Source organism: Saccostrea cucullata, unplaced genomic scaffold, assembly GCF_032062105.1.
Source record: "Saccostrea cucullata isolate Sc308-1 unplaced genomic scaffold, CSIRO_AGI_Scuc_v1 ctg525, whole genome shotgun sequence".
NCBI classification, from domain to species: Eukaryota; Metazoa; Mollusca; class Bivalvia; order Ostreida; family Ostreidae; genus Saccostrea; species Saccostrea cuccullata.
This window is the reverse complement of record NW_026932767.1, coordinates 224,443-249,581: the sequence shown is the minus strand read 5'-3', so window position 1 is coordinate 249,581 and position 25,139 is coordinate 224,443. Positions and strand designations below refer to the sequence as shown.

General features: G+C 34.0%; 1 protein-coding gene across 7 annotated transcripts in view; it reads left to right on the top strand.

Moving 5' to 3' along the window:
- Window positions 1-652: 652 nt before the first annotated feature.
- The window catches only part of LOC134236082 (pleckstrin homology domain-containing family G member 4B-like), a 43,761-nt gene continuing 19,274 nt past the window's right edge, over window positions 653-25,139 (top strand). The window contains exons 1-4 of one of the 7 annotated variants that reach the window (XM_062718261.1): window positions 653-1,054; window positions 7,294-7,476; window positions 17,927-18,377; window positions 24,786-24,968. In XM_062718261.1, the coding sequence (XP_062574245.1) occupies window positions 917-1,054; window positions 7,294-7,476; window positions 17,927-18,377; window positions 24,786-24,968 (955 nt within the window). In that variant the 5' untranslated portion in view covers window positions 653-916. Of the gene's footprint in view, window positions 1,055-3,545; window positions 3,723-7,293; window positions 7,477-10,912; window positions 10,928-13,651; window positions 13,942-17,926; window positions 18,378-21,827; window positions 23,378-24,167; window positions 24,358-24,785; window positions 24,969-25,139 lie in introns of those variants that run through there. The other 6 variants (XM_062718262.1, XM_062718264.1, XM_062718263.1 and 3 more) reach the window with 6 other exon arrangements.

Below are 25,139 nucleotides of genomic sequence, written 5' to 3'. Positions count from 1 at the left end.
CCGACATTTGCATATTTAGAAAAATAAAAATGCATGAAAATCATACATCTTTTATGGTATTTAGAGAAATTTAATACTTTTAAAGATTGCAATCATTTTGTAATTATATGGGGAAAAACATATTCTCGTTTGTCATTGAGCAATTCTTAACTTGGATGAATTTGACACGCTACATGCAGAGTTAGCTATGAAATTCTACACGAGGTTTTGGATGAACGGACAAGAGTGTCGTGAGAAATTTATATTTTCTTACTAAAATATATATTTTTACATGTGACTTTTCTCTTTCTGTATACTTAACGCACCTCCCTCTTTTTTAATCAAGTGGATTAAGATTTTTGTAAACGGTGTGGTAATACATATGTATGCCTGGGGGCAGGTATTCAACACAAAGATACATTGTATATTCCCTTTTTTCGTTCCTTCATACTATGCGTTTTAATGCCCGGTTGTTTCGAGCAAATTAGGGACATAATCCTTCTGACGATTCATTGAATTATTTCACAAGGAATTCTATCTGCAATTTGAGATTTAAATTCTTCATAAGATCTAAGAAATTGAAAATGTTATCATTTTTTTTAAACAACTTTGTTCTGAACGATATTACCAAATGTTAAGGTTGCGTTAAGGTTGCGCAGATTCCAACAGGTGAGAGAGAGGTGGTGAGGCTCTTTAAAATTGCATGATATATATGAACTCGTTTCTGAGTGTACAGTATTATTATCTGGGACCATTACCCTGTCACCTTAAACTTCGTAGACCGGAAAAGGGGAATTAAAATGCGTTGCAACAACTCGACTGTGCTGGATCAAAGGATGTCCTCGTAACCGACATTACATGGGGATGCAATAAAAAAAAATGTGAATTAAGGTGTGTGGTGTGAAGAAGAAGGGAGTAAACTGAAAGTTCATCTGTCATGCCGCAGGGTCGAAAAACAATGGCATCAATTCGATCGAAAATTTTTGGTTCCAGTGGAATTATTCAAAATTTTTCAAATGGAGTATCGAACACAGTCAATCGTCTTTTCGGGAGACCTAATCCACAACAGCTGCAGGTATATTGGAAAAAATATCTGGCTAATTTTAAATTTCTTGGTGATTCTGGTTCATCAGGGAGTTAAGGGTTTTCTGAAATTTTAGGGGGAAAAATATATAACATAGATTTGCTCCTCGGAATCATTGTGCACTGCGTAATGAAGTCATATGATGGGGTGGGGGGTAATTATGCCGTCTTGTTAATTATATATGCTAGTCATGCTCATATATAGGAAAAGAGACGGCTTCGTCTTTCTTCCATACAGTATTTGTCAATTTTATTTCATGTGCTAAATATTTATGATGTTTTTTTTAAACCGGGTATTGACATTTACCCACCTCCGCTGTCTTTGCTACGAAAAAAAAAATCCCCAGATAATGAAAATGAGATTTTCAACCCAAAAATTAATGTTTAAGAAATGAAAACTCAACACGTAATCCTGAACATTAATGATATTGTTATTCATCAAGTACGTAGCATCGGGGGATGGGTGTCTGGGGCCCCCACTTTTTTTCCAAACGCAATCATTTATTGCTGCTGAAAAGTGAAAATAGACATTAAAAGTTGATTGTCTCCGTCAAATGTTGTTATGATATGAATAAAAGGATGTATTAATTTAAATAAAAAATATTTTTGAATAAAAATTGGAAACTAACACACCACTATACCGAACGACGCCCCCCTCAAATTAAACTGATTCTCTCTCTCTCTCTCTCTCTCTCTCTCTCTCTCTCTCTCTCTCTCTCTCTCTCTCTCTCTCTCTCTCTCGCCATGCATTGAATATTTAACGTCTTTTTCCTGTCTTCCTGCTTTCCTACACAATACATATACGTGTCTGTTCATATTTTAATGCTAAAACTAAGACTGCATTAATTTTGTGCATCACTTGCATATATCATTTAAATTCATTTGGTTGCAATGTAGCATAAAATTTATAGAGCGTTTTGCTTGCCACTAAAAACAACTGATTTGTATTATCTAGACAATAGAGGAACTAATAAAATAAAATTGTACTTTCTTTATATACACTTACTGCAGAACTGTAGCTCTCTCTGTGCCACCCATTGAAAAATCTGTATATTTATTGCGCACAAAAATTTGCACTTGATTCTGGATTAATTCTTCCAAAGTACCTCAATTGCAAAAAAGCTTAATCATAAAAAAGTCCTTACTTTTCTATCAAGTACTCTCGTAGCTGACATCTGTACGAAGCGCGTTAGACCGAATTATCTTGCAAACAAAAATGGCAATGTAAATGGACGAAATTTTCGATCATCTCAATTTCAGGGCCAGGAGGGCTATTAACAACAATTATAAGGAATGTTTTGTTGTGGAATCAGTGAAAGAATATGTTAGGAATACACGGTTAGTAATATTTTGATGTGACAAATTGAAAAACATGGGGAAATAAATCGAGAAAGAGCGCAAATTTTTGTGCGCAATGAATATATACAGGTTTTTTTTTCAATGAGTACAGGAACTGTACATAGCTCTCTAGTCTGTCAAAATATTTTTTTTCGAAGAGCTACAGTTCTGCAGCTATATATATACACATATACTTGTATTATTCTCGGTTCTATTTTCTGTAAATAATATCACAAAACTATCGTGTCATGACATAAAATGCGATAGAGATATTCCATTTAAATTGACAATTGATGATATTGTGCTGATGCAAATTAGCTTTTGTGTTGATGCAGATTAACCCTCATATTTACACGTTTGCCAAGCAGGGTTAGGATACCCCGACCTCTCAATGACAACAGTTATGCCAGTGTTTACCTTAAAATTGTGATCCAAGGCAAATTTAAAATTGTGGAAACATGTGACAGTTGCATATTATTAAAACTGAAATAACTTTTACAAAATTGGAATAAAGAAACTTAGGAATTTACATGTAGTACCCTGGAAACAGCACGTTGGGTTTTTTTTCATATAATATTAAGTATTTTTACGCAGGAAATTATGTGGTGGGACTCATCAGGCGCGGATCCAGAAATTTTTCCAGGGGGGGGGGGGGTCCACCCCAGTCACAAAAAAAAAAATCCAATCCCAGAAATTTCTTGACAAGCAAAAAAAAAAAAACACAAACAAACTCGCCCAAACGTCAAAAACCTATTTCGTGGGGGGGGGGGGGGTGTAGTGGTGACTTCTATTACCTCAAATCTTCCATCCTCAAATCTTTCACTCATACCCATTTCACACATATTCGTGTTTACCAGGGGGGGTCAGCGTTTTCCAGGGGGGTCCAGGGGTAACTTTTTTCTTGTTTTAGTATATACATTTTTTAACCTGGTAAATTCCAGGGGGGCGGTCCTGACCCCCCGACCCCCCTCTAGATCCACGCATGCTCATCACTTACTTCATACATCTAAAATGGGGAAAGGGGGGTACTATGTGAAAAAATATTGGTCGGGCTCGGGATACGCTACTTTATCTTAGCAGAGTCTGCGAAGTTCGAAAAGGAAATTCCGAAAAAGAGGACAGTTGGTGTGGCATGATGATTTACCACTGAAATAAGTAGCAAGTATTGGGCCTAGAGTTAAAACATCCAAATTCATATTGAAGAATAGCTACATAAAACTATTGTAAAGCTTCCAGCGGGCCAATAAGGCAATATCAACTACCATGACTACGTGAACTCGAAGTTACACACTGTTGCTTCTGCATTCCCACTGGTGTGAGAGGTTGAAAAAAAATGATTGTTGTAAATATTTCTCATTGTTGCAACTTAACATTAATTTATGAATCTATGAGTTACAAGATTCTTTTTTTTTTTTTTGATTTGCATATACAAGTGGTTCAATGTATACGCTTAATTGTATTTGCTCATTCTGAAACTAGATCCAGAATGTTTCTATCAAAATTATTATCTGCAAGCTGCTGAGATGATACAAGAACAAAGCAGTAAAAAAATGAATGAGGATTAAAGAATGTTATTCAACATGCATTTCTTCCCCTCTCCCTTTGAAAGAAATATCTTGTAATATAAATAATAACTGTAATTTTGTAACCCTCAACCACCCCCAAAAAATGAAAAATTTTCTTAGCAAATGTCTTTAAAAATTTTACTAATTAAGATATCCCCCATGCCTCCATTTCAACCCCCTCAATGCTTTAAAGCATCATAAAGGCCGCCCTTTTCATTTTCTTCCAGGATAGGAAATTTATGCACAGCATATTAGTCAATTCTGTTAAAAAGTAATTTTAAAATCACACTGACAGACTATTGAGACAATTCCTAAATCAGACAACATATTTAAAAATAATGTGATCCTCTGGATCCTGTTATTAGCATGTGAGATATTTGGTGAAAATTGATTCATTTTTAACTTGATAGCCAAGATTTGATTTAGCACATTTATTTATGTTCCTATTTTTATCTACATGTACAAGATGTACTTTTAATTAGTGGAAGTTGTTTTTAGCTAAAGACACGAGAGAAAAACACAGCTAAATGTGAAAATGCTAAGTCAATAAGTCTGTTTTATATATGATGTATATACTCTAAAATATCTGGTTCATGATTCTTGAAATGTAGTGCATTCATTAATGAAAGATTTTTTTTTACTTTTTGTCAGCTAATGAGATTGTTCATGCTAATCATAAATTTATGTAAGAAAACTGAAAATTAATATATAGGTATAAGTATATTGAATCAACGGAATGGACTTTAAACATTATAAATATTTCTGTAATGCTGGTGGCTTTAACGCTAATGGAATTTAACATGGTTGCATGCACATAGTGTAAACTTTGTTAATGATGATGTATGATAATGTCAGTGAAAGCTGAATAAGGACCATTATATTAGGTAAACAACATTGTTGTTTTGCCAACATTATTTTCATGTTTCAAGTTTTAAAAGTTTTAAATCTTGCGGCCATTGATAGTATCAACAATCTCGCAAGTTAAGGCATAAGTAAAGTAAGAAATGATTAATATTTATGGCAGTCTTTTTTTTTTGTGATGAAAAGTAATGTTTTCTGACACCTCTGTGTATTTGTATTATGTTTTGACCCTCAGTCATTTTCTTTCAAACTGTTATTTTTTTTTTTGCTAATTGAAATAAAAAGACGGAAGAGATTTGTCTGATAAGATCTTATCTCAAAGTTAAACCACTGTTTAAACTGATTAGGCGAGAGAAATTATAATTTTCGTTTTACGGATCCGCCGACCCGATTTTTTCCGATTTCTAAAAAAAAAAAAAAATCCGGAATTTTCATATCCACCAAAGTTTGGTTTTAAAATTATATTTATCAAATAAAATCTTCAAAACGTTTGACAATGGCAGCACTGAATATGGGTGCAAAACACAGTTTTATGTATGACGTTATCAGGACGTTACTTTGTGAGGGACACGCAAAACTGACCCCTATAAAAAAATAAAATGGAGGCTTGTTACATAGACTTCTGCATATCAATGGAAAGATAAAATTGTGAATTTTGTAAATATTCAACTATAATACATTTATCAATTACTACTGGGGGGTATTTGACACCTGAAATATGGGGGATATTGGGTTGTTTATGCATCCATTTTCAGTGCACCTATGCATTTTTAACCCCCCTGCTCAACAAAAACAGAAAAAATCAGACAAAATAAGTTGCATGCATTTCACAGAACAAGTCTTAAGGTTTTCTTTTAGTGTGCTTTCAGGGTACATTTTCCACCTCTTGAAAGAGCTACATTACCTGCTAATTGACTCATGCAATTCTGCACATGTGAAAACTGGATGTTTTGGGAGTTATCTCCCCCTATTAAAAAGTCTCACAATTTTTTTTTCTAAAAATGAATGCACATTTTTTTCTTTAAATATTAAGATAAGACTCTACTTTATGCGAATAAAAACAAAAAAGATGCAGTTTTCATCTAGACTCCTATAAATAGCAGGAAAATCCCTACCCAGCATGCTTCTCTCTGGGAAAAACCCCCTGGATTTTATACGAAACTGTGTTTAGCTACCTATGTGATTTAAAGCGTCTTATTCACACAGAATATTAACTAACATGGAGACACAAGCCATGCTTGGTTTGTTTATCAGTGTTATTCTGAAGATATTTGTAAATTAAAAGCATCTTCAGCAGTCACAAATGTCCTAATTTATATGAGCCCTACACTCTCAATGAGGTTTTTGGCCAGTTGGCATTGCATTTCAACTAGGCCTCATTAAAAGTAAAGAGAGTTTCGTCTATAGTGTTATTTTAGAAAGGTATGTAGTAAGGCTTCTTTCATAATGAGTCCCACTTATGCACAGTCTTCAATTAATCTCTGTATTCTCTTTGGGATTAGTTTGATGGAATTTTGATTTGAAGACCAGATTATTTAAGTTGTTAGGCTTGTTTACTGCATAAACATGATAAACATTTAATCCAGAACTTGTGAATAATAGTAAGCCTTACTTGATCACCCTGCCATTTTTACATATATTGTAATTGAAATAAAACATATTGTTCATTTTAGTCCTGAAACATGGATGACATTAAATGATTTTTTTATCATTGTATGGTTATTGCTGTTTTAAAAATCATATTCTTTTTTTTTCATGATCCTTTCCATTTTCAAAAATAGCTAGTTTCTTGCATACACTGGTTCAATTCCTGATTTATTCTGTTCATACCCTAGGACTTTCAAGGAGATTAGATACAGGCAATACTTTAACTAAAAATGGAGATACTTACTGAAAGTGATTTAATCTAAATATTTTATCATATTTGTCTCCAGCAAATAATTTGGTCGGTACAATTGTAATTTCAGCTTGATAAAAAGTACCAGGTATTTGGGGATTTTGAAAGACTTAGCTGATATCCTTCATTTTGTTTCTTCAAAAGTAATTTCTGTCACCAGCTTGATAGTTAGTTTATTACTCGGATGATAATAAGACCCTAGAGACTTGTGATCTTTGAGAAATGTACCTATGCTGTGTTGGAAAATATGTCAATAGCTAAAGTTACATTATATTTTGAGTGTCTGAAAAATTGTAAATTGGCATGTCAGAGAAATTGACACTTGTATGTGATATTTTTTACAAGTCAATCTTCAATGCTTATGATGAGTTCCATGTGTCATCCAGCAACACAAATTGCAACGAATGGCTAAAGACATTAAGATCACATCTTAATTGAATGATAAAAAACTTGCAGTCTCTTTCGCTCTTTTTTTTTTTTTTTTTCCCTCCTCCTACCCAATTTTTTTGAAAAAAAATCCGTAAAACTAAAAATTAAATTTCTCTCGCCTTATTATTTTTTCTTTTTAAGGATGAAGAGGTTGACCTTGACAATATTCTTCAAGGACATCTGGAGGTCTTTTATCAAACCTGCACTGTGGCAGCCATCAATGAAGCTAAAACTGTGTGTAAAGAAGAATACCATGACAACAGCACACAGTTTCTATCTTCATTTATATCACCAGTGTGCAATATGTTTCAAGCACTTAAAAAGGTATGAAATAATTTGTTGAAAATCAGGTAAAATAAATTCCTGGGCTAAAAAGTAAAGAAAAGCAAATTCCAACAGTTGAAAGAAAGGCCCTATTACCCACCCCTACCCTCCCCCAAAATAGAATCATGTGAGGAGAGTGATTGAATAGTGTAATTGAGTAGAATCGGGTTGTAAAGGGCATAAAAAAGTTGAACATATCCATTTTCATGTATTCAAAAAAAAAAAAAATAATTACTAATAATACCTAGTGTTCTTTCCGTTTCTGAACTTTTCATGTTTTCTGTTATTACCAGAGTTAAGAATAAAAAAAAAACAAAGAAGAAAAGAGAAGGCAAGTCATTGCTTTCTGTTTCACATTTCATGTATCAAAAGAATGATATCATAATTTTGAATTGATTGAAAATTTTTATTGGGGTTTGACCTAAATCTCATAGAATACACTATTCCAGTACATGTACATTTAAAGTAGGGAATACAACAAGTTAAAGAATTTTTAAAGAACATCCGTTTTAAGATCTTGGTACAAAGAAAGATAACTCTTCTGTCCATATCCCCTACACACTTCAGCTTTGTCATGGCACCCCAGATTGTGTATCCAACATATATTGTGTGAAGGATGCATAAAATGGGGCAAACAGAAATATTTGACCCAGTGAAATGATATGAAGCCTTTTACATGGAGAAACTTTGTGCCTTTAAATACTTCTGTGTATTAGATATCCCTTTCCATGACTGTGTCACTGCTCTTGATAGTAGCTTTGTATTTTAAATCATTCTTTTAGCTAAAAATATAATTTTGGGTCATTTTATTTGGTTTCGCGTTGCACAAGAATTCACCTTTTGCATACTTAGCTCAAATGATAACATCTTCAAAACAGATATCGTAAGTCTTTTTGTGGGTTAGAGTTTTTCACTTATCATGTAAAAGACAAGTAGTATGCATTGAGGTAATAAATTGAAAGTGAGTAAATAGCTATTATAACTGAGGGAAGTTTTACTGCATTCGATAAGACATGTTTGATGTTTGGAGTGAGATATAAAATTAGCTTAGTTTGTAGAAGACTTTATCCTTTTTATTTAAAAAAGTAAAGTTGAAAGATTTTGGAGCAGACTGATTCTGTTTTATGACTTCCTTTGAGTAATAAAAGCCCTGGATCAGGTTTTACAAGCAGTTAGAAACTCATTTCTCAATAATAAGTATTTCAGTATTTAAAATTGAAAATAAAAGAAGGATTTAACAGTTTGATTTCATATATAGCTGTGCCACTCTCAAATCAAAAACTCAAAAGTACTAATCTATGTCACTTTATACATAAATTCTATACATCTATATAAACCAATTAATCATATGTGAAACCTTGTTCCTTATATACAAGATGCTTTGCTTTACAATTTTTTTTTTCATTAACCAACTTTTCAAACATATACATTATTAACCTACTTCAGGAGATAAATTCATCTCAAAACAACTGAAACTTCATTCCCCCCAAAAAATCTCGATGGACAATCCTTAATTAAATTGATCAAAATAACCCCTTCTGAATGTCTTTACACCTGATCAACTCAAGACAAGTCTCACAAATAAAATAAACTATGTACATCTATAAAAATATTGAGATTTGTTATCAATGAGGAAAGACACTATCAATTAAGAGAGTATTCTTTTGTGGCCAGTTTTGGAGTAGAGCAAATTAGAACTTACCCTTATATCAATACAAGATATCTATGAAGGAGTGGTATTTGAGTTTAAAGAATAGCACCAATATCAATTCTCAGTAAATCTTGTAATTTTTCAGACAATTTAATTATGTAGTATATTTGTTATAGTGTACAGTAGTGAAACCAGTGAATATATATTTTTATACCCCAGGCCCTTAATCGAAGATTCGGGGGTACATGTATATATTGCTTTTGTTTTAGCCGTGAAATGCTAGAAAAAAATAACTTGATTTTTAACTGATTTTGTAAATAAGCCATTTTACTATGGTTTACTTTAATAGCTTAAGGTAAAATTTTTGGATTGTATTAAATGATTTTGATATTTGCATAAGCAGCAAGAGTATATGGTTTTAAACAATATCTATTCATAAAAGTAACCAGAAAAAAAAGAATAAATAAATAAAGGCATTTGAAAGAAGAATTTCATATAATTTTTTATTTAAAAAATCCTTCATATGCAGCATTGATCAGTCCTCAGACCTCTCATTCTTTCCCCATGATAAAATGAGAGAGCTAACTCATTCCCCCCCCCCCTCCCCCACCCCGTCCTTCAGACAGATAAAGTAATAAGTAGGGAGTTTTATAGCTGTTGATTGATAAACAGAAGTGGTTGGCTAGGTATCTCTGATAAGATTGGGGTAGGGTTGGATTGGGCCTGGACTGTATCGCTTCACTACTAGGTACACACTCCAGGTAACAAAGAGCCGGCACCTTGTCCACTCAGGAACTTCTATTGTTAATCTATAGACAGGTAAACAATCCTGCTAGTTTACCAAGATGACCAGTAAACAAATCTCTCATTCCAGTTCAGAAGCTTGGATGTTAATGAAACGGTAAAAAACTTAAATGGTTTATTTTTTTGCAGAATTATTACAAGATGTTTCCTGGTGTTGGCTATAGGTAATGTGTATTGCTTGGTTCTTTTTGGGGGAGGGTTAATTTCTCATGACAGTTTTATAGGTTTTTAATTTTCATTATCGTGTTGATATGTCTGTTGACAGGTTTGATCCTCACCTTAGATAAAGAAATGTGTCTTGTTTTTGTCAAAATTTAAAATTTAGTGGCTTGTTGACAAGTGAAAGTTAATTGAGATGTATCAGTATAATGAAACATCAGAGTAAGTCATTAATTAAGAATAATTATTCATTAATTTCTTTGTACCAGCTGCCGTACACTGTAAGTTTATTTAATTCAGGAATTATCTGTTTAAATGTACATTGTATGTATTAGTGATATTTTAGTTGGGATATAATTTTGTTTATTGAAATATTGAGTAAGAAGATCTATGCAATATAGATTGTTTCCTTTCAAGGTGTCAAGCGGCAAAATTCCTTTGATAAGCTTATATTGACCAGCTACAAAGAGGCTTAAACGTGCAGTCCTGGATAAACGATTTCGGAAATGGTTTAATTGTCATGTTAGCTTTCTTTTCAAGGTGTTATGTAATTCTGAAAACATACTTTCCCTCTTTCCTTGTTCATTGGAATACACTGTCTCTTTCAGTTAATCTATTATGGGAAGGTCAAAGAGGCATGTTGACATAGGAATTCAAAGTGATTATGTTCTAATGTTGTCAAATATTTACCATTGTTATTGTTACACCAGAGACATACTTTTGTCATGATGTCATTTTGGCAGCAGCTGATCTTGGAACTGCGCATGTTTCGTTGACCGTTAGGGGAAAAGTTTTCTGATCCATGCAGAGTCCAGTTTGAGTCTTCAGCTAGTTTCGGTATATTTTTTGACTTTTTTTTAATGCTTTGAAATATAGTTGCTTTACCTTTCAAGCCTTTTTTCATGTTTGAAATTTCTTTTGTTTCTTGATTTTTTTTTCTTTTTAAATTTGATGAAATTTGGGTTCAGATTCCCATTTTGATATCTTCTTATTTTGCACTTGGTGATTTCTCAGGATGTAACTGCATGTGTTAGAATTTATATCATTTATTTACTGTATGTAGTATGTATACTATAAAACAGGTAAATTACTTATTTCCATAAACTAGTACCGAACATTTACATAAGAGGGCAAAGACAAGAGTTCAGTGAGCTACTAATTAACGAGGGACTTAATCAGTTAAACCTTCCTGACTTTCCATCATTGGATGTGTATTATTATCCCTGAATTAGACAGTGTACAAGAATGTTTTATAGACATTCAGAGACATTAAGGGACCATATTGAAAAAAAAAATTCTTGCTGGAATGAAAGACATCTCACTTGAGTAAGTTTATTGTGCATAAAACAGGCATTTGAGATAACTTTTATTGAATTTTTTTTTTCATTATTATATAGAAAAAGTTTTACTACCTTTCTTAAAAATTGTTCATACATACTAAACTTTTTATCACTGACTGATGGTTGAGTTGATTTTAATGTGTATATGACATTTTGTGCAAGCTTTCTTGCACAAGGGTCATAAACTTGAATATTTTGAAGAATGGTAGCTTGAAAGAAATATAAAGGCAGGTATTCTCCTACTGCTTCCAATGATAAGATACAGGCTTTGATACTTGATTGACAGACCTGCTTTGTCAAGCTGTCTGCTTGAACAGGTTTTTGACAGTGTGACCCATTTCCATTGAATGGATCTGTTGTAAACTTGGTAGTGTATGGACCTCCAAAAAAAGTCAACGCTGAAATTGTTCAATGAGTAAAAACTGAGAAGTCCTGTAAGTGATACAGGTGGAATTAGTGAATGACTAGTGGAGGGTGGTCAGTGTCATTGACAGGTGCACTCAGTCTAAGGCTAGAAATTCTCCGTCTTGGAGATTTAATTCGTCGCAGTTACCCAGGGTATTGAACAGAGCAGGCAAGTTTCCCTCAAGACATTCATTGATATTTTGGAATAGATTTTTGCTAGTGATCTTTCTTGCAAAGGTAATTATATGTTTACTTACCTTTGTAATTGTTTTTAGATTATTTTGTGAAATTAATTTGTTTGAGCATCTTACATGTAATACATGTATTAGGGTTTGAGTCTGCAAGTTGTCAATTTTAATTTTATATAAAATGACCTCTTGTATCAAAAAGATTTTTGTCTCCATTTTTTTTTTTTTACCTTTGCATATTCAAAAACAATATTTTCCAATTTCTGTTGGTGGGAGTCTTTAAGAAGCATATCCTGTGAACTTGTCAAGTACCCGGTAACTGTAAACAAGTGTTAACATAAAGATTGATATTATCAGTCTAAATCACTGTCATATTAACATTACAAGGTGCTGTATTAATTATTGGTTGTACAAATTGTTTAATATGTACAACTCTCTATTGATGGGCTTTACTATTAAGGCGCTGTATTTGATTATTGTAAGTAAAGAATAATTAGAAACAACTTACTTAGGGATATGTTGGAGATCGATAGATACAGTTTTACATTATGATATATAACTGTGTACAGGTTTATTTCACTTTCTGCCCTGGGAATATTGTGTATTGGGACATCTATAAATGTTCACTTTCCCTGTCTTGTTTTACTCAGGGCTTCCTCTGTAAATGTTGTTAGAGATATGAAAGGGGCCTGTCATACCTGCACAGGTACGCCAAGTTTATATATGACTTCAAAGGTATTTTCGAGGGCAAACCTCTTTTCTCAGGTTTTTAATAGGGTCACCCCATTACACCATTACAGAAAAACTGCTTTTGTCAATAGCTTGAATGGATCTTTCTTGTTCTTTGGTAATATTAGCACTTGTAACTTCAATCTTACTTTGTAAGTGAGTTTTGAAGCTTTTTAAAGCTTTGTGCATTCTAATCGTCATGAATTGTAGCAATTATCTGAACTATAAGAAATGTGTTTAATTTTGGGTAAAGGTTATGACCTATGTGAAGTGTACATAAACATTTGGAAATGGCTTTTTATCTGGTTCAACAGGTAGCATGATAAATGTGGCTTAAAATTAACCAACAAAGTAACACAGTTATCCATTTGACATGTTTTGTTTCTAATATAGTTTTACAGAAGACACAGGGAATGTGAAGTAAGTTGTTTTCCCCAGATTTAAGCTTAAAATCAAAAAACCTTAATTTTGAATTAAATTTGGCACATTGTCTATTTGCTTAAATTTTAACTTATAAGTCACAGACCTTAACCCTTCTTTTTTTCTGCATAAGAAAAAAGGAAACTTAAATATGCCTTTAATTTAAAAAAAACCCTAAAAAAGTTATATGGCACTAGTATCAGATAATGTGCATACACTACCAGGGTATATGTTCTTTGTTATTTCTTTGCAAACTTTTTTTAGGCTTTAATAATGAGTGTACATTATCATCATATATCTAGATAAAATGTCTTGTATAGGAAACACCCAACTTTCACTTCTGACTACAAACAATGCTTGGACACACAAAGACCCTGAGAACAATCGGCCACACCCATCTATCACTTCTCATCTCTTGTTTCTTTGTTTTTAACCAGTCACACATAATTAGCTAGCACTTATGTAGGGGTTTGGTGACCAAACAGTTTACTTTCTCTCTTGTGTAAAGATCTTTCATAGGATTAGGAAAATTGTACACATAGGTGGTCCAAGAAAGATTTTCCTACCGAGTGTGACTGCACAGTTAAGATTAGAACATACCTGGCAAGTAAAGAAAGTATATATAGGGACAAAAGTGTGTGTTTTGTTTGGGCCAGTAGGTCGACTTGTAAGATTAGGTAATAAGTTCCAAATTTCTATTCCCAGTATGAACTGGACATGGTCAGATGGATTATATTGATAGGAGTGCCTCTATGGACAGGGTGGCATTGTGAGCATATTTTTGACATTCTTCAGATGGACTTGCAATTCATAAGATCCTTTTTGAATTCATTCTCAGTGAATAGATTTGTACCTGTGGTAGATAAACTGTATAATAAACCATATTTTTATTGAGATAACTTCTTTTTGGAGTTAGCAAGTGAAAAGTCTTCTTTTGAATTGATGGATAATGGATGGATATGCTTGATGATTTTGGAATTAACATAATTATTGTGCTCTTATTCAATGCTGGTGTACAGGAATTTTGATAGATGTTTTTTTTTTAATGTTTTTAAACATACATGTACATGTACATATGTTTTACAGGATTTTTTTTTCATTCATATTTGATGACATAACCATTTTGCAGCTTTTCACAAATTGGATCTAGATTATCCTGGTTTTAATCGTAATAAAGTACTTTGATTGTTTTTATCCTTAAGGAGATTTGATTATGGAGAAAATATTGACCATGTGTATTGAAATTCTTTTTTTCACATGAGAAATTGTGTATCGGTATTTGGAAGCCTAAATCTAGATATAAGTAATAACTTTGTGATTACATTAAATCATTTATAAACTTTTGGATTATTACTGAATAAATTATATCACGGTCCTTTTGATAATAATCTTCCAGAATAAACATACTTTTTAGATTGCTTTGATTATAAACCGATTTGCTTTTTAGGTCACCTGAGTAAACTCAGGTGACCTATTGCTATCCGTTTTCGTCTGTCGTCGTTCGTCGTGCGTTAACATTTGAACATTTTCAGCTTCTTCTCTGCAACCACTAACCAATACAAAGCATCTATGGGTGATTGTGAATTTCATGATCCCTACCCCCCTGGGGCCTGAGGGGTGGAGCCAAAACCACTAAAATTAATGCAATCTTCAAAAATCTTCTTCTTTACTCCTGGACATCAAGCAGTCAAACTGTGTGGATGATTGTAATCAGCAATGAGTCCTCTACCAAAATTGTGAAATTCATGGCCCTGGGGTCAGGGGTTCTAGTGCTAGGGCGGGGCTAAATAAGTAGGTAGTGAAAATGCATTATTTCTTTGAAAATCTTCTTCTCTGCTCCTGGGTATTAAATAAACCAACTAAGTACATAGTTATGATGAGCAAGAGTGCCTCTACCAAAATTGTGAATTTTATGAACCCAGGGTCAGGTGTTCTGGTGTTAGGGCGGGGCTCTATTGGTTATATAGTGAAAATACATGAAATCTTTGAAAATCTTCTTCTCTGCTCCTGGGTATTAAATAAACTAACTAAGTACATAGCTATGATGAGCAAGAGTGCCTCTACCAAAATTGAGAATTATATGGCCCCAGGGTCAGGGGTTCTTGTTTTAGGGTGGGGCTCTAATGATTATATAGTGAAATGCATGAATTCTTTGAACATCTTATCCTTTGCTCCTGGTTAATATGCTAATGATCTAATTACATATTGAAGGCCAGGATTTATTCTATATTCAGTTTTACAAACCCTCCGCTCAAGATTTTGAATTTTCAGAGAAAAAAATAAAATTTTTTTTCTTTCCGATGTCAAATTTGAGTCGGGATCGAGATATCAAATTTACGAACTCGCACTTCCGGTTTTCTGAAACAGCGGGTAAATAAAGCTAGATCTAGATAGCTTGGTTTAGTGTAAAATTCATCGATAAGAGTGCCATTCAAAACGTTTCCCCCGTTCAAAGGACAAATAAAATGCTGACGACTTTGTTGCACAATGACATGCTGGTGAGATAATTATGTATTCGTTTCAAAAGTAACTGTAATTTTTTTTTCCCTCCCCCATGTTTTAAACTGCCCGTGGTAGCTATTGCATATTGCCAGGGACATTGTTTAGGTCTCTGTTATAGCTTACAGTCTAAGCATCATTCTTCAGAAAAGGGTTGCTTATGCATCAGATATAATGAATAAAACTATGGGAGAAGTGAAGTCCATTTGAGGAAGAAATAATAACCTGAAGAAATTAAAAAAAAAATCAACTATTAAAAGGCAAGAATATACAAATATATACAGGCATGTAGTATCATTTGTATCAGCCAGAAAAATTATTTTACACTTAATTGAAAAAATGTTGACTCTACTTCCCAATACTCCCTGTCTGTTTTATGATAGGAATTATAATTTTAGGCATCAAGTAAATTTTAGAACAATGTCTACACATTCACCTAACACATATTAAAAAATGAAGATATATTGAAAGACTTTTAAAGAATTGATTTTTTAAAATATACTTTGATCAACATCACAAAATTTATATAACTGGCCCAAACTGGCAGATGATGAAATAAGCAATTAAATGTTCTACTTTCCTATTTGTAAGCATTATGTGTCCAGTGGTAAGGAGCCTAGTAGGAAAGCATAAAAAAGAATGTAGAAATGTTAATAATTGATTTATCAAAAAAAAAATATTTTATTTCCTTCTCCTTCGGAACATTTTTATTCTCATGTTCATAACTAAACCTAAACATAATCAAAGTACTCAGAAGTACAGAGAGCCGGGCTCATTTACAGAGTAGAATGGATTTCTTACATGAATCACTTTTATATTCTGATGAAAAAAATATCTTAAAACTATCAATATAAATGATAAGACACTGACAGTAAGTTTTGCAATCCTAATACCACGGTCCGATTTTGTCAGAATCAGAATTAATCTGGTACCGCAGCTGAATGTAAACAAACAGACCAGTCTGTTTCCCTCTCCTCCTTTACCTCGTATGTGTAAAATAAACACTGATTATCAAAAATCCTTACGCTAATGAACTATGTTCTTTGACTTATGAAGTTTTCAAAGTCATTACTACTAATGTTTATTTTATATAGATAAAACTTCGTTTTATTTTTGTTGCTTTATTTAGCGTTTGTATTATCTCAAAAGCAGTTGAGAGTAAGAACTATATTTTTGCACGTAACTTTAAAATGGCGACTATGGGGTCAACATCCTGCCTTGAACAGGATCACATAAGCCAGTAATTGCTCTTTGAGAAATAAGCCCGGCTAAAAACTAATGCTGGCTTTATAATGAAGAAAGGGGCCTCTTTCAAAATAGATAATTTCAAGGCTGCTGGGTCAGGGGTACCAGGTTTGATAAAAATAAATTAATGCTTTGAAATCTGCCCTTTGATAAGCAATGGTGCCTCTTTCAAAATTTGTGAATTTCATGGCTTTTGGCTTAAAACACGAACCAAATACAATCGCTGGAAAGTTGTTACATGATACTCAGGTGACCTATAAGGCCCGTGGGCCTCTTGTTTTGTGTACTTTTAAAAGTAGAAAACTTTTTTTAAGTGAGAACCAGTTTCACCTGATGAGTATTTTGAAAATAAAGTATAGCATGTTTATATCAGACATGTCATAGTGTACATCTGTCTATAACAGTCACATTTTGTTTTTTGAGGAAATTAGTGAGATATCAGTAGGATATACAAGTTCCGAGAAATATAACTATTTGTTTCCAGAGGTTTGATATAATTTTATTTGACTGTGCAGATAGGTTTGGAATTTTATGATGCATACCAGCTATTGACAAGATTACTTCTCTGTTCCAATGTTTCACCTGTCCAGCTAAGCTAATTGTTTACCTCAAGGTTTCAGAATGATATCCCATGCAATAACAGATGCATCAATTTTCTTTGCTGTTGACATTATGATACGAAACTCATTCATCAGGAATTTAAAAGGATATCTGGCCCTTAGTATGCTTTTGGCTGTTGCAGCATTCATTTAAGTGTTCTGTAATATTTTCTCAGATCTTTTGAATTTCAGTAAGTCTAGGATAAACAGTGGAAAATTGGGTACAAATGTTGACTTAAGCAGAGATGGATTTTATACTTTCTAAAATTATTGGGTGGTTTAAGTCAAAAGCTTTGTGCTTTGATAATGTCATGTTTTCATATCAGTGATGTATGGCTTTGAAGTAAAACTTTTTATGTCAAAGATTACAATGACATTTTAATATTGAGATAATTTGGTTTCTTTTTATAGGATGAAGAATGGTGTAACTGTGGAAATCATGACTTGTGGCCAGTATGTTTTAACGAAAACATTGTGATCCACCTAAGAAAACTATCCGAACACTCTCTAAATGTAGGTGATTTCTATGTGTATGTTTCCGTGTTGAATTCCAATGAACCTTGCCTCAACGTATGTTACAGTACACCTTCTGGAATTAAAGAACAAGTAATCTCTGACAGGGATATTGACAGATTTTTTGCAATGGAAATTTTAAATAGGACTAGTTCTTGTTCAGATGAAGAGCTGGGGCATATGTTGCAGAGGTGTTTAGTACTGTTTGAAGGCAGTGTGCAACACCTAAAGTGGGATGAGACAACTCAAGGCTGCCAGGACTGTAAGAGAAATCGCATGATTGAAGACTTACTGAAAAACCAGGCAGGGATGTGGAACGGAAGTCGCCCAAATTACCTCTGTCTCACAGGTATGTACATAATTCTGTGTAAGACTTCCTTTTGTATCTGTATGCAACTTGAGAATGAGGTAAGTTGAATGCCAGTAAATCTACATAATAAAAGAACACTATTCACTAAATATTAAGTTGCTTAAGGATTTTAAACAGGTTAAAAGCATGTCTAAACTGTCAATAATTGGAAGAAAGCATATGCATGAGTAGGGGAGAAATATTTCCTAACAATGACAAGTTCTATGGTTGGTATGTGATGGTAGGTGGCAAGTGTTGCCTTTACTTAGGAAAACTTACCCCCTGCCTTGTGAAACTGTCAGTTTCTGTAGGACCTTGTGACCCAGTAGCTAGGTACTTCTGTTTGGTAGTCGTGGATTTTAGTGTTAAAACACCCAGACACACCAGCTGATTGTGTACATTACATCATAAGAGTCTGCTGAGGACACATTTTTAGTCAGTGACCACGGCAGGAGGCTTAGGAATGATAGACCTACCAAAGCGAAGAGTATCCATGTATACATGAATATATCATTATCACCTTCCATTTGTTGCTTTGTCTGATTGACTCCTGGTTTTGTCAAATAATTACTCGGCAATCATCTATAAATATCAGTATTACCAGGGTAATTGCAATTTATACCTGGTACATGTAGAGTAAGTCAACAGGTGTGTTTAGTATTTGACCCAAGGGTGTCATCTTCAGGTACATAAAATATCTGTGTAAAATCAATAAGATTCTCATTAACTTTCAATTAGAGGTACATGATGACAATGTCTTATGGCCATAGTTCTGTTTGATTGGACACCCCCTGTGTAGAATGTGAAACGTGAAAGGTCACACTGTTGGTTTATGTCTGCTATGTCAAGAAAGAGACAATTACTGTAAACCAACTTTTATTCGCGACGACTTTATTTCGCGATTTACCAGTAGTAAACTACTTTGCGACGATTAATTTTCGCGATCAATTTTTTTTTTAATCTGTTATTCTTAGACACATAGACTTAAGGACTGGTTCTCGGCGAGAAATATTCGCGATTACAAGGTTCTCGCGAACTTCGCGAAAAATTCTCGCACGCGAATAAAAGTTGGTTTACAGTATATTGTCTGCACTAGGAAGGGATAGGTTGTTATTAAAACCATTGGGATTTAATGCTTGTGTGGTGTTTTTGACCACAACTAGAAATTGGTCCTTCAAGACATATAATTTTTAAGAATTGATATATACATGTATACTCATTTCAATCTTAAAAAAATATTTCTTTATTTAAAAAAATTAGGTTTCTTAATTCTTCAAAGAAAGTTTGACAGTATGAACATGATGAAGAAACAGTATGTTAAATATTGAGACAGGAGGAAGTCAAATAGTTTGTTATCAAATTAATTATACTTCAGGAAACACAGGTATTTCATTTTTATATAATCTACCTTTTCAATCGCAATGCCATATTTTGATCAAGTAGGAAGATAAAAGAAAATAAAGACTGCTCTTGTGAAATTCAAGTTGATTCACTGTTACCCAAACTGTTTTAATATCCCAACAAAAGGTTTTTCCTTTGTTATACCATCAGGCCCATTATCTAGTCTTATCAAGATGGCAAATCTTGGATTAAGCAAAAGCATTGTCCCCTGAAGTATCAGAATTACAAATTGTTTGATACTGTCAGAACAAGAACGTTGTTCCTGTCTTTGGACAATGTGCTGGACTTAGCCTGTCAAATGGTTTGAGGATTGCTCTGTCAAATATTGTCTGTACTGCTGAATTGTACCTTGTGAAAAATGTGTTGTCAGGTATGGAATTAAAAGTTTGCCTATGCACTAAGTCTGCACTTTTGGAGAGATTAATTCAGTATAACATAATCTTAGGTGGATGTCCCTATTACATTTTTTCTTTTTGGAAAATAAGCATGAATTAGGTTTTTTGACATCTTGCTTTTAAAAGATTTACTCTTAATCTATGCACTTGAAATGTAATTATTTAAACTCGTAGAAAAATGTGAATTGGTGGCACCCCCCGTTGCCCTTGAGGTCAGATTAAACTACAGCTTTAGTTACAAAAATTTCATTGTTCTTTTTTAATGTATTTATAAACTTTAAACCAAATTGAGACAAATAACTGGTACTGTTCCATATCCCATCAAGACATTGCCAATTAACACACAAGATAATCCCATTAGTATTTTATCCCCTTATCCTGGTCGCAAAGATTATTCAGAGCATGGTTTCCGTCATTGCTTGGTGTACAGCGTTGAGTTACCACCCCTGCAGCATCACAATGTGACTATTGATTCAGTCTCGTATTGATTCCGGCCTGTCTCCTGTAGGTTATATATAGACTCTATGAGGATAAAATCAAGGGGTGTTCCCTTCCACTGTCCACACCACCAAGAGAGAGAGACAAGAGATGCCCAGTACTTAATCAAGGCAATATAATACATCCGTGTCAGTGACCATAATGGATTTCATGCAATATTAATTAATGCATTCAGAAGAGTGGAAAATTGCAGAGGAACAGTTTGCAGATCCAATAATTGTGCAGATTTCTCTGCAATTTGCAGCAGCTTAGATTTTTAATGCCAGGAAACAATTATATGCATATTTTTTTAAAAGAGGATGTGTTCTTTTCTTCATGTGGCCATTTTTCCCTGAGGCCAGCTTTTAATGGTGGAATATTCCCCTGCCGTTATTATGATTCTATTGTACTGAATCATTTCTAAATGACATCAATTTCATATTACATAAGAGGACTAGCTACACCATTATCTATGATAGATAGGGTGTTTATTTAGGAGAGGTTCTGTGGAGCTTGGTCATTACCCTACCTTGACTATCATTCTCACATCAGGAGTATACCATCTCATTTTTAATAGAGAGACAGAAGATTTTTAACTCAGGTCAAATGGGATGTCATCTGACCACTGAATTGAGAGTAATGGACAGGAGAGAAAAAAAACTATCTGGCTGACGTTTTACATACACAGGGGTTGTGGTCATAGATTTCAGTTCAGGGAGACAGTGTAAACAGGGGCTGAGAATGTGATACTCTGACCTGACAGTTGTGTGCATGTAAAAAAAAAAAAAAACACTGGCGAATACTAAAGGAGAGAGGACTTTACATGTAATGACTCTACGTGAAATAGCGTGACGGAATATGAAGAATATGGCTCCTGTGTTTCATATTTTCCCACATGTTACATCATGATGAGGTAGAGATGCTGCATTTGTTCCAAGAAAAAGTCAATTGGATTGTTTCTTAATTGTGCATGCAATTGCCATCTTACAGTTGGAAAGGGGTTAAATCACACTGAATTATTCAGCAACTTGTAGTGCCTAGATCATGCAGATGTCAAGTGAGGAGATATATTATAGCTTGCTGTGTTATGACAGAAATACCTACTGTCCTGTAGGAACATCATCTTTTGTTGTAACAGATAATGTCAAGGATTCTCAGTATATTTTGATCCTGTATTTTGTTGTGGAGGAAATAGGAGAAGCTGTTATTTGTGCAAAAAACAAATTACCGGAGTATTGACTAATGTCTCAATTATAGTTATATACTATTCATCATTTGGCAATTTTCTGCAAAGTAGATAGATATTCACCATGGGAAATATCATAGCTGACTTTGAAATCAACGAGGTTGAAGAAAGGGATATACAACAGGTTGAAAGTGAACTAACAGCGATCAAAGGGACTGATATAGACAAGGTATCGAGAAGGGTAAGTCCGAGCTCCTCGCTGGAAAATTATGTGGACACCAGGGATTATACAGAGTCTAACTTGTCATCTCCGACTGAATATCACAGTGCTAGGAATTCTGAGCATTTTCCATTCACAGACTCGGATGTGAGTGATATTGAGTCTGAGGATCTTGGGATGTCACATGGCGTAGAGGATAAGTCTGCGGGAAATAATGGGAACCTGTTCAGTACTGGATCTGAGATGAGTGGGGAGGTTCCTGAAAATTGTCAAGTGTGTCATGAGGACATGTATGATTACTTAAACCCTGATGACCTTTCAAACACAGGGTCAGAGGTTAGCGATTTTGACAGTGATTTTGACTTTGACACTACATCTGCTCAGGATAAGACACAAGGACATGCAAAAACATCTGCTAGTTCTGACTCAGATCCTACCATAGAAAATATCTCTAGCCAGAGTGTCTCAGATGCAGACAATACTCCAAATAAACAGGACTCACCCTCAGTGTTAGTATTGGGGAAAAAACCTGCCGAAGAGCTCATCATGGGAGGTAACTCTACTATGAATGATACATGTGGTGGTTATTGCAATTCAGCAGAAAAGTCACAGAGAAAAAATGTGAGTAGTAATGAGAACAATGCCCCTACTGATCAAAGCCAGGGAAATAGTACTAACAAGATCGAGGGTTTGGTTGTGAATGCTGATGGTAGTGTTGCTGATGACAAGTTGTGCAGTACTGAGGCAGATGTCAGAGTTAATACTGAGAATTTGTCGTCTCGTGACTGTTCCAGTGGCCGTGACATACAGTGGGACAGGACTATAATCATGGAGGATGGGAGGTCTCCTCCAAATGAAAATACGGGAACATTATCCTCGAAAACTTCTATGATTGAATCACAATGTGACAAAGGGAACTTCAATGAAGATGAATCTAATTGTGAACATGGGAACGTTAACAATGACATTTATCCAGAAAATGAATACGAGCCTGAAAGGTCAGAATCGTCTGTTTTCAGAAAATTAGGACAGGGTAAAAATGTGGACCAGGGAAAATTAGTCAATGTTCAAAGTGACCAAGAAACGGAGAAAGAAGGCTTAATGAAACCCATTCAAAATTCCCCAACCGGTGAGAATGAGCCGCTCTCTAATGCTATTGTGAAAGAGAACATAGATGAATACCCACAAATAGTTCAGGATATTATTAAAAACCATCTCAGATTTGTGGATATACTAACAAAATATGAGCAGTTCTGTAGTTCAAAATTGGATTTGTTTAATGCTTTAGAAATTCATCACCAGGAAACAGATGCCCTTAATGGTAAGCAATTAGGAAAAATTTAGCTAAGTTGGATAGATATAATGATCAGTGGTGGTTACAATATCTAATTCAAACAATCCAAGTAAATACAGGTAGCTATTAAGATTTTGTAGTTGAGCATGATATTTCGAATATCATGATCTCATGAATGGCAGGCAATTTTATGCAAATAAAGCACTGTTCTTTCATTCAGAAAAAATAAGCCTATCATACAAAAACTGAGGTGTGAATAACCTTGACAACAGGAGAATTTTCCTTTCTACCTCTGGCTAAATGAAAAAGAGAGAGGTTAAATAAAAAAAATAACTCATCTAGCATTTACCTGCAAAACACACTGTATAAAATCATGAAATCATTTTACTAAGGTGGTTTTATGAGCAGAGGTACCAGAGACAAAGGAAAAAGATTTTCTTAAAAGTAGAGTTTATATTAGGAAGAAATCAATGAATGTTAACAAAGATTTAAAACAATTTACTCATGTTAAACATTTTAACCCTTTTAAAATACCACCTATATAGCACAGATCTATGGTTAAGATTGGAATTATTGAATGAGACTCTTAGTGACTAAATGGGAACAATTTCTGAGGTGCTTTCACAGGTAAGGTGGGAAAAAAATCGAAATTTGGCGGTATTCTTTGTTATGATGAGTCACGTCTTTATTTAACTAAAGACTTAAACTTTGGTCACAATATACCTGCAGTTAGGCAGAGCAGTGCGATATCAGTGTTTATACACAAGGGGACCTGAATTTACATATTACATCCCCGTCTTTGAGCTATGTGACATTGGTGAAAAACTTTGCTTATGTAGACGTAATGTACCAAACACTGAACAGCATTAGTGAATGACAATACCAGTGCATGTTGTAATGAGTAGTTTTAAACAGTGTGCAGTCTAACAGGATAGATTGATCAGATAAGATGTGCACTTGTTAGCTTGTGTCATTGGTCAGACAGGATAAATTAACACTACAGGTATGTTTTTTATAACTAGTAAGATATATGCCTCATAACTCTATACTTAATTTACAGATAAGAAATCCCATTTCTTCCAATGGTCAGTCTAGACAATAGATTTGATATATTATCCTAATTTTCTTTTTTCTTAAATTTTTTTCTCTTGAGAAGTTGTCTTGATGGAGGCATTTGATTATAGGTGTCAGGTATTTCAAACTGGTGTTTTATATCAAGGAGGTCCGACAATTTACAATTGTATGGAGCCTTTCCAATGTATCAAACGTGGAAAACATTCACATACATCTCCAAACATCTCATGCTGTTGTCATTTCGGCATTTTTTTCACATACCACCTTCTTACTCTTTTCGTAGCCAAAGAGAGGTTGTACATATGAAACATATGCATTTTTGCAATGTTCCTATTTCATCAAGTTTTTCATGTTATTTCAGAGGGCTTATCAGGGATGAATTCCAATGGTGGTGGGGCCACCTCAGGCCCGGGGCCAGGAGGAGGGCAAAGGCCAAATAGCCCTAGAAGTCCAGGATTCTACAAACATCGAAATTTAGATGCCCCTAAAACTATAATGGATGTGGATTATAAACTTCTTAATTCAGGAATAGCAGTTCTTCCAGGTAAGGCAGTAAGGATTCACATTTACGGAAGTAGAAAAATGTTAATGTTGATGATGAAATTGTTAATTTTGACATCTGAATATCGTTCAGGTGTCAAGTTGAACAATTAATTAAGATAAAGGGATTCTGTAGTTTAAATCTTTTTAATGTTTTTTAAATGACTTTGGCAAA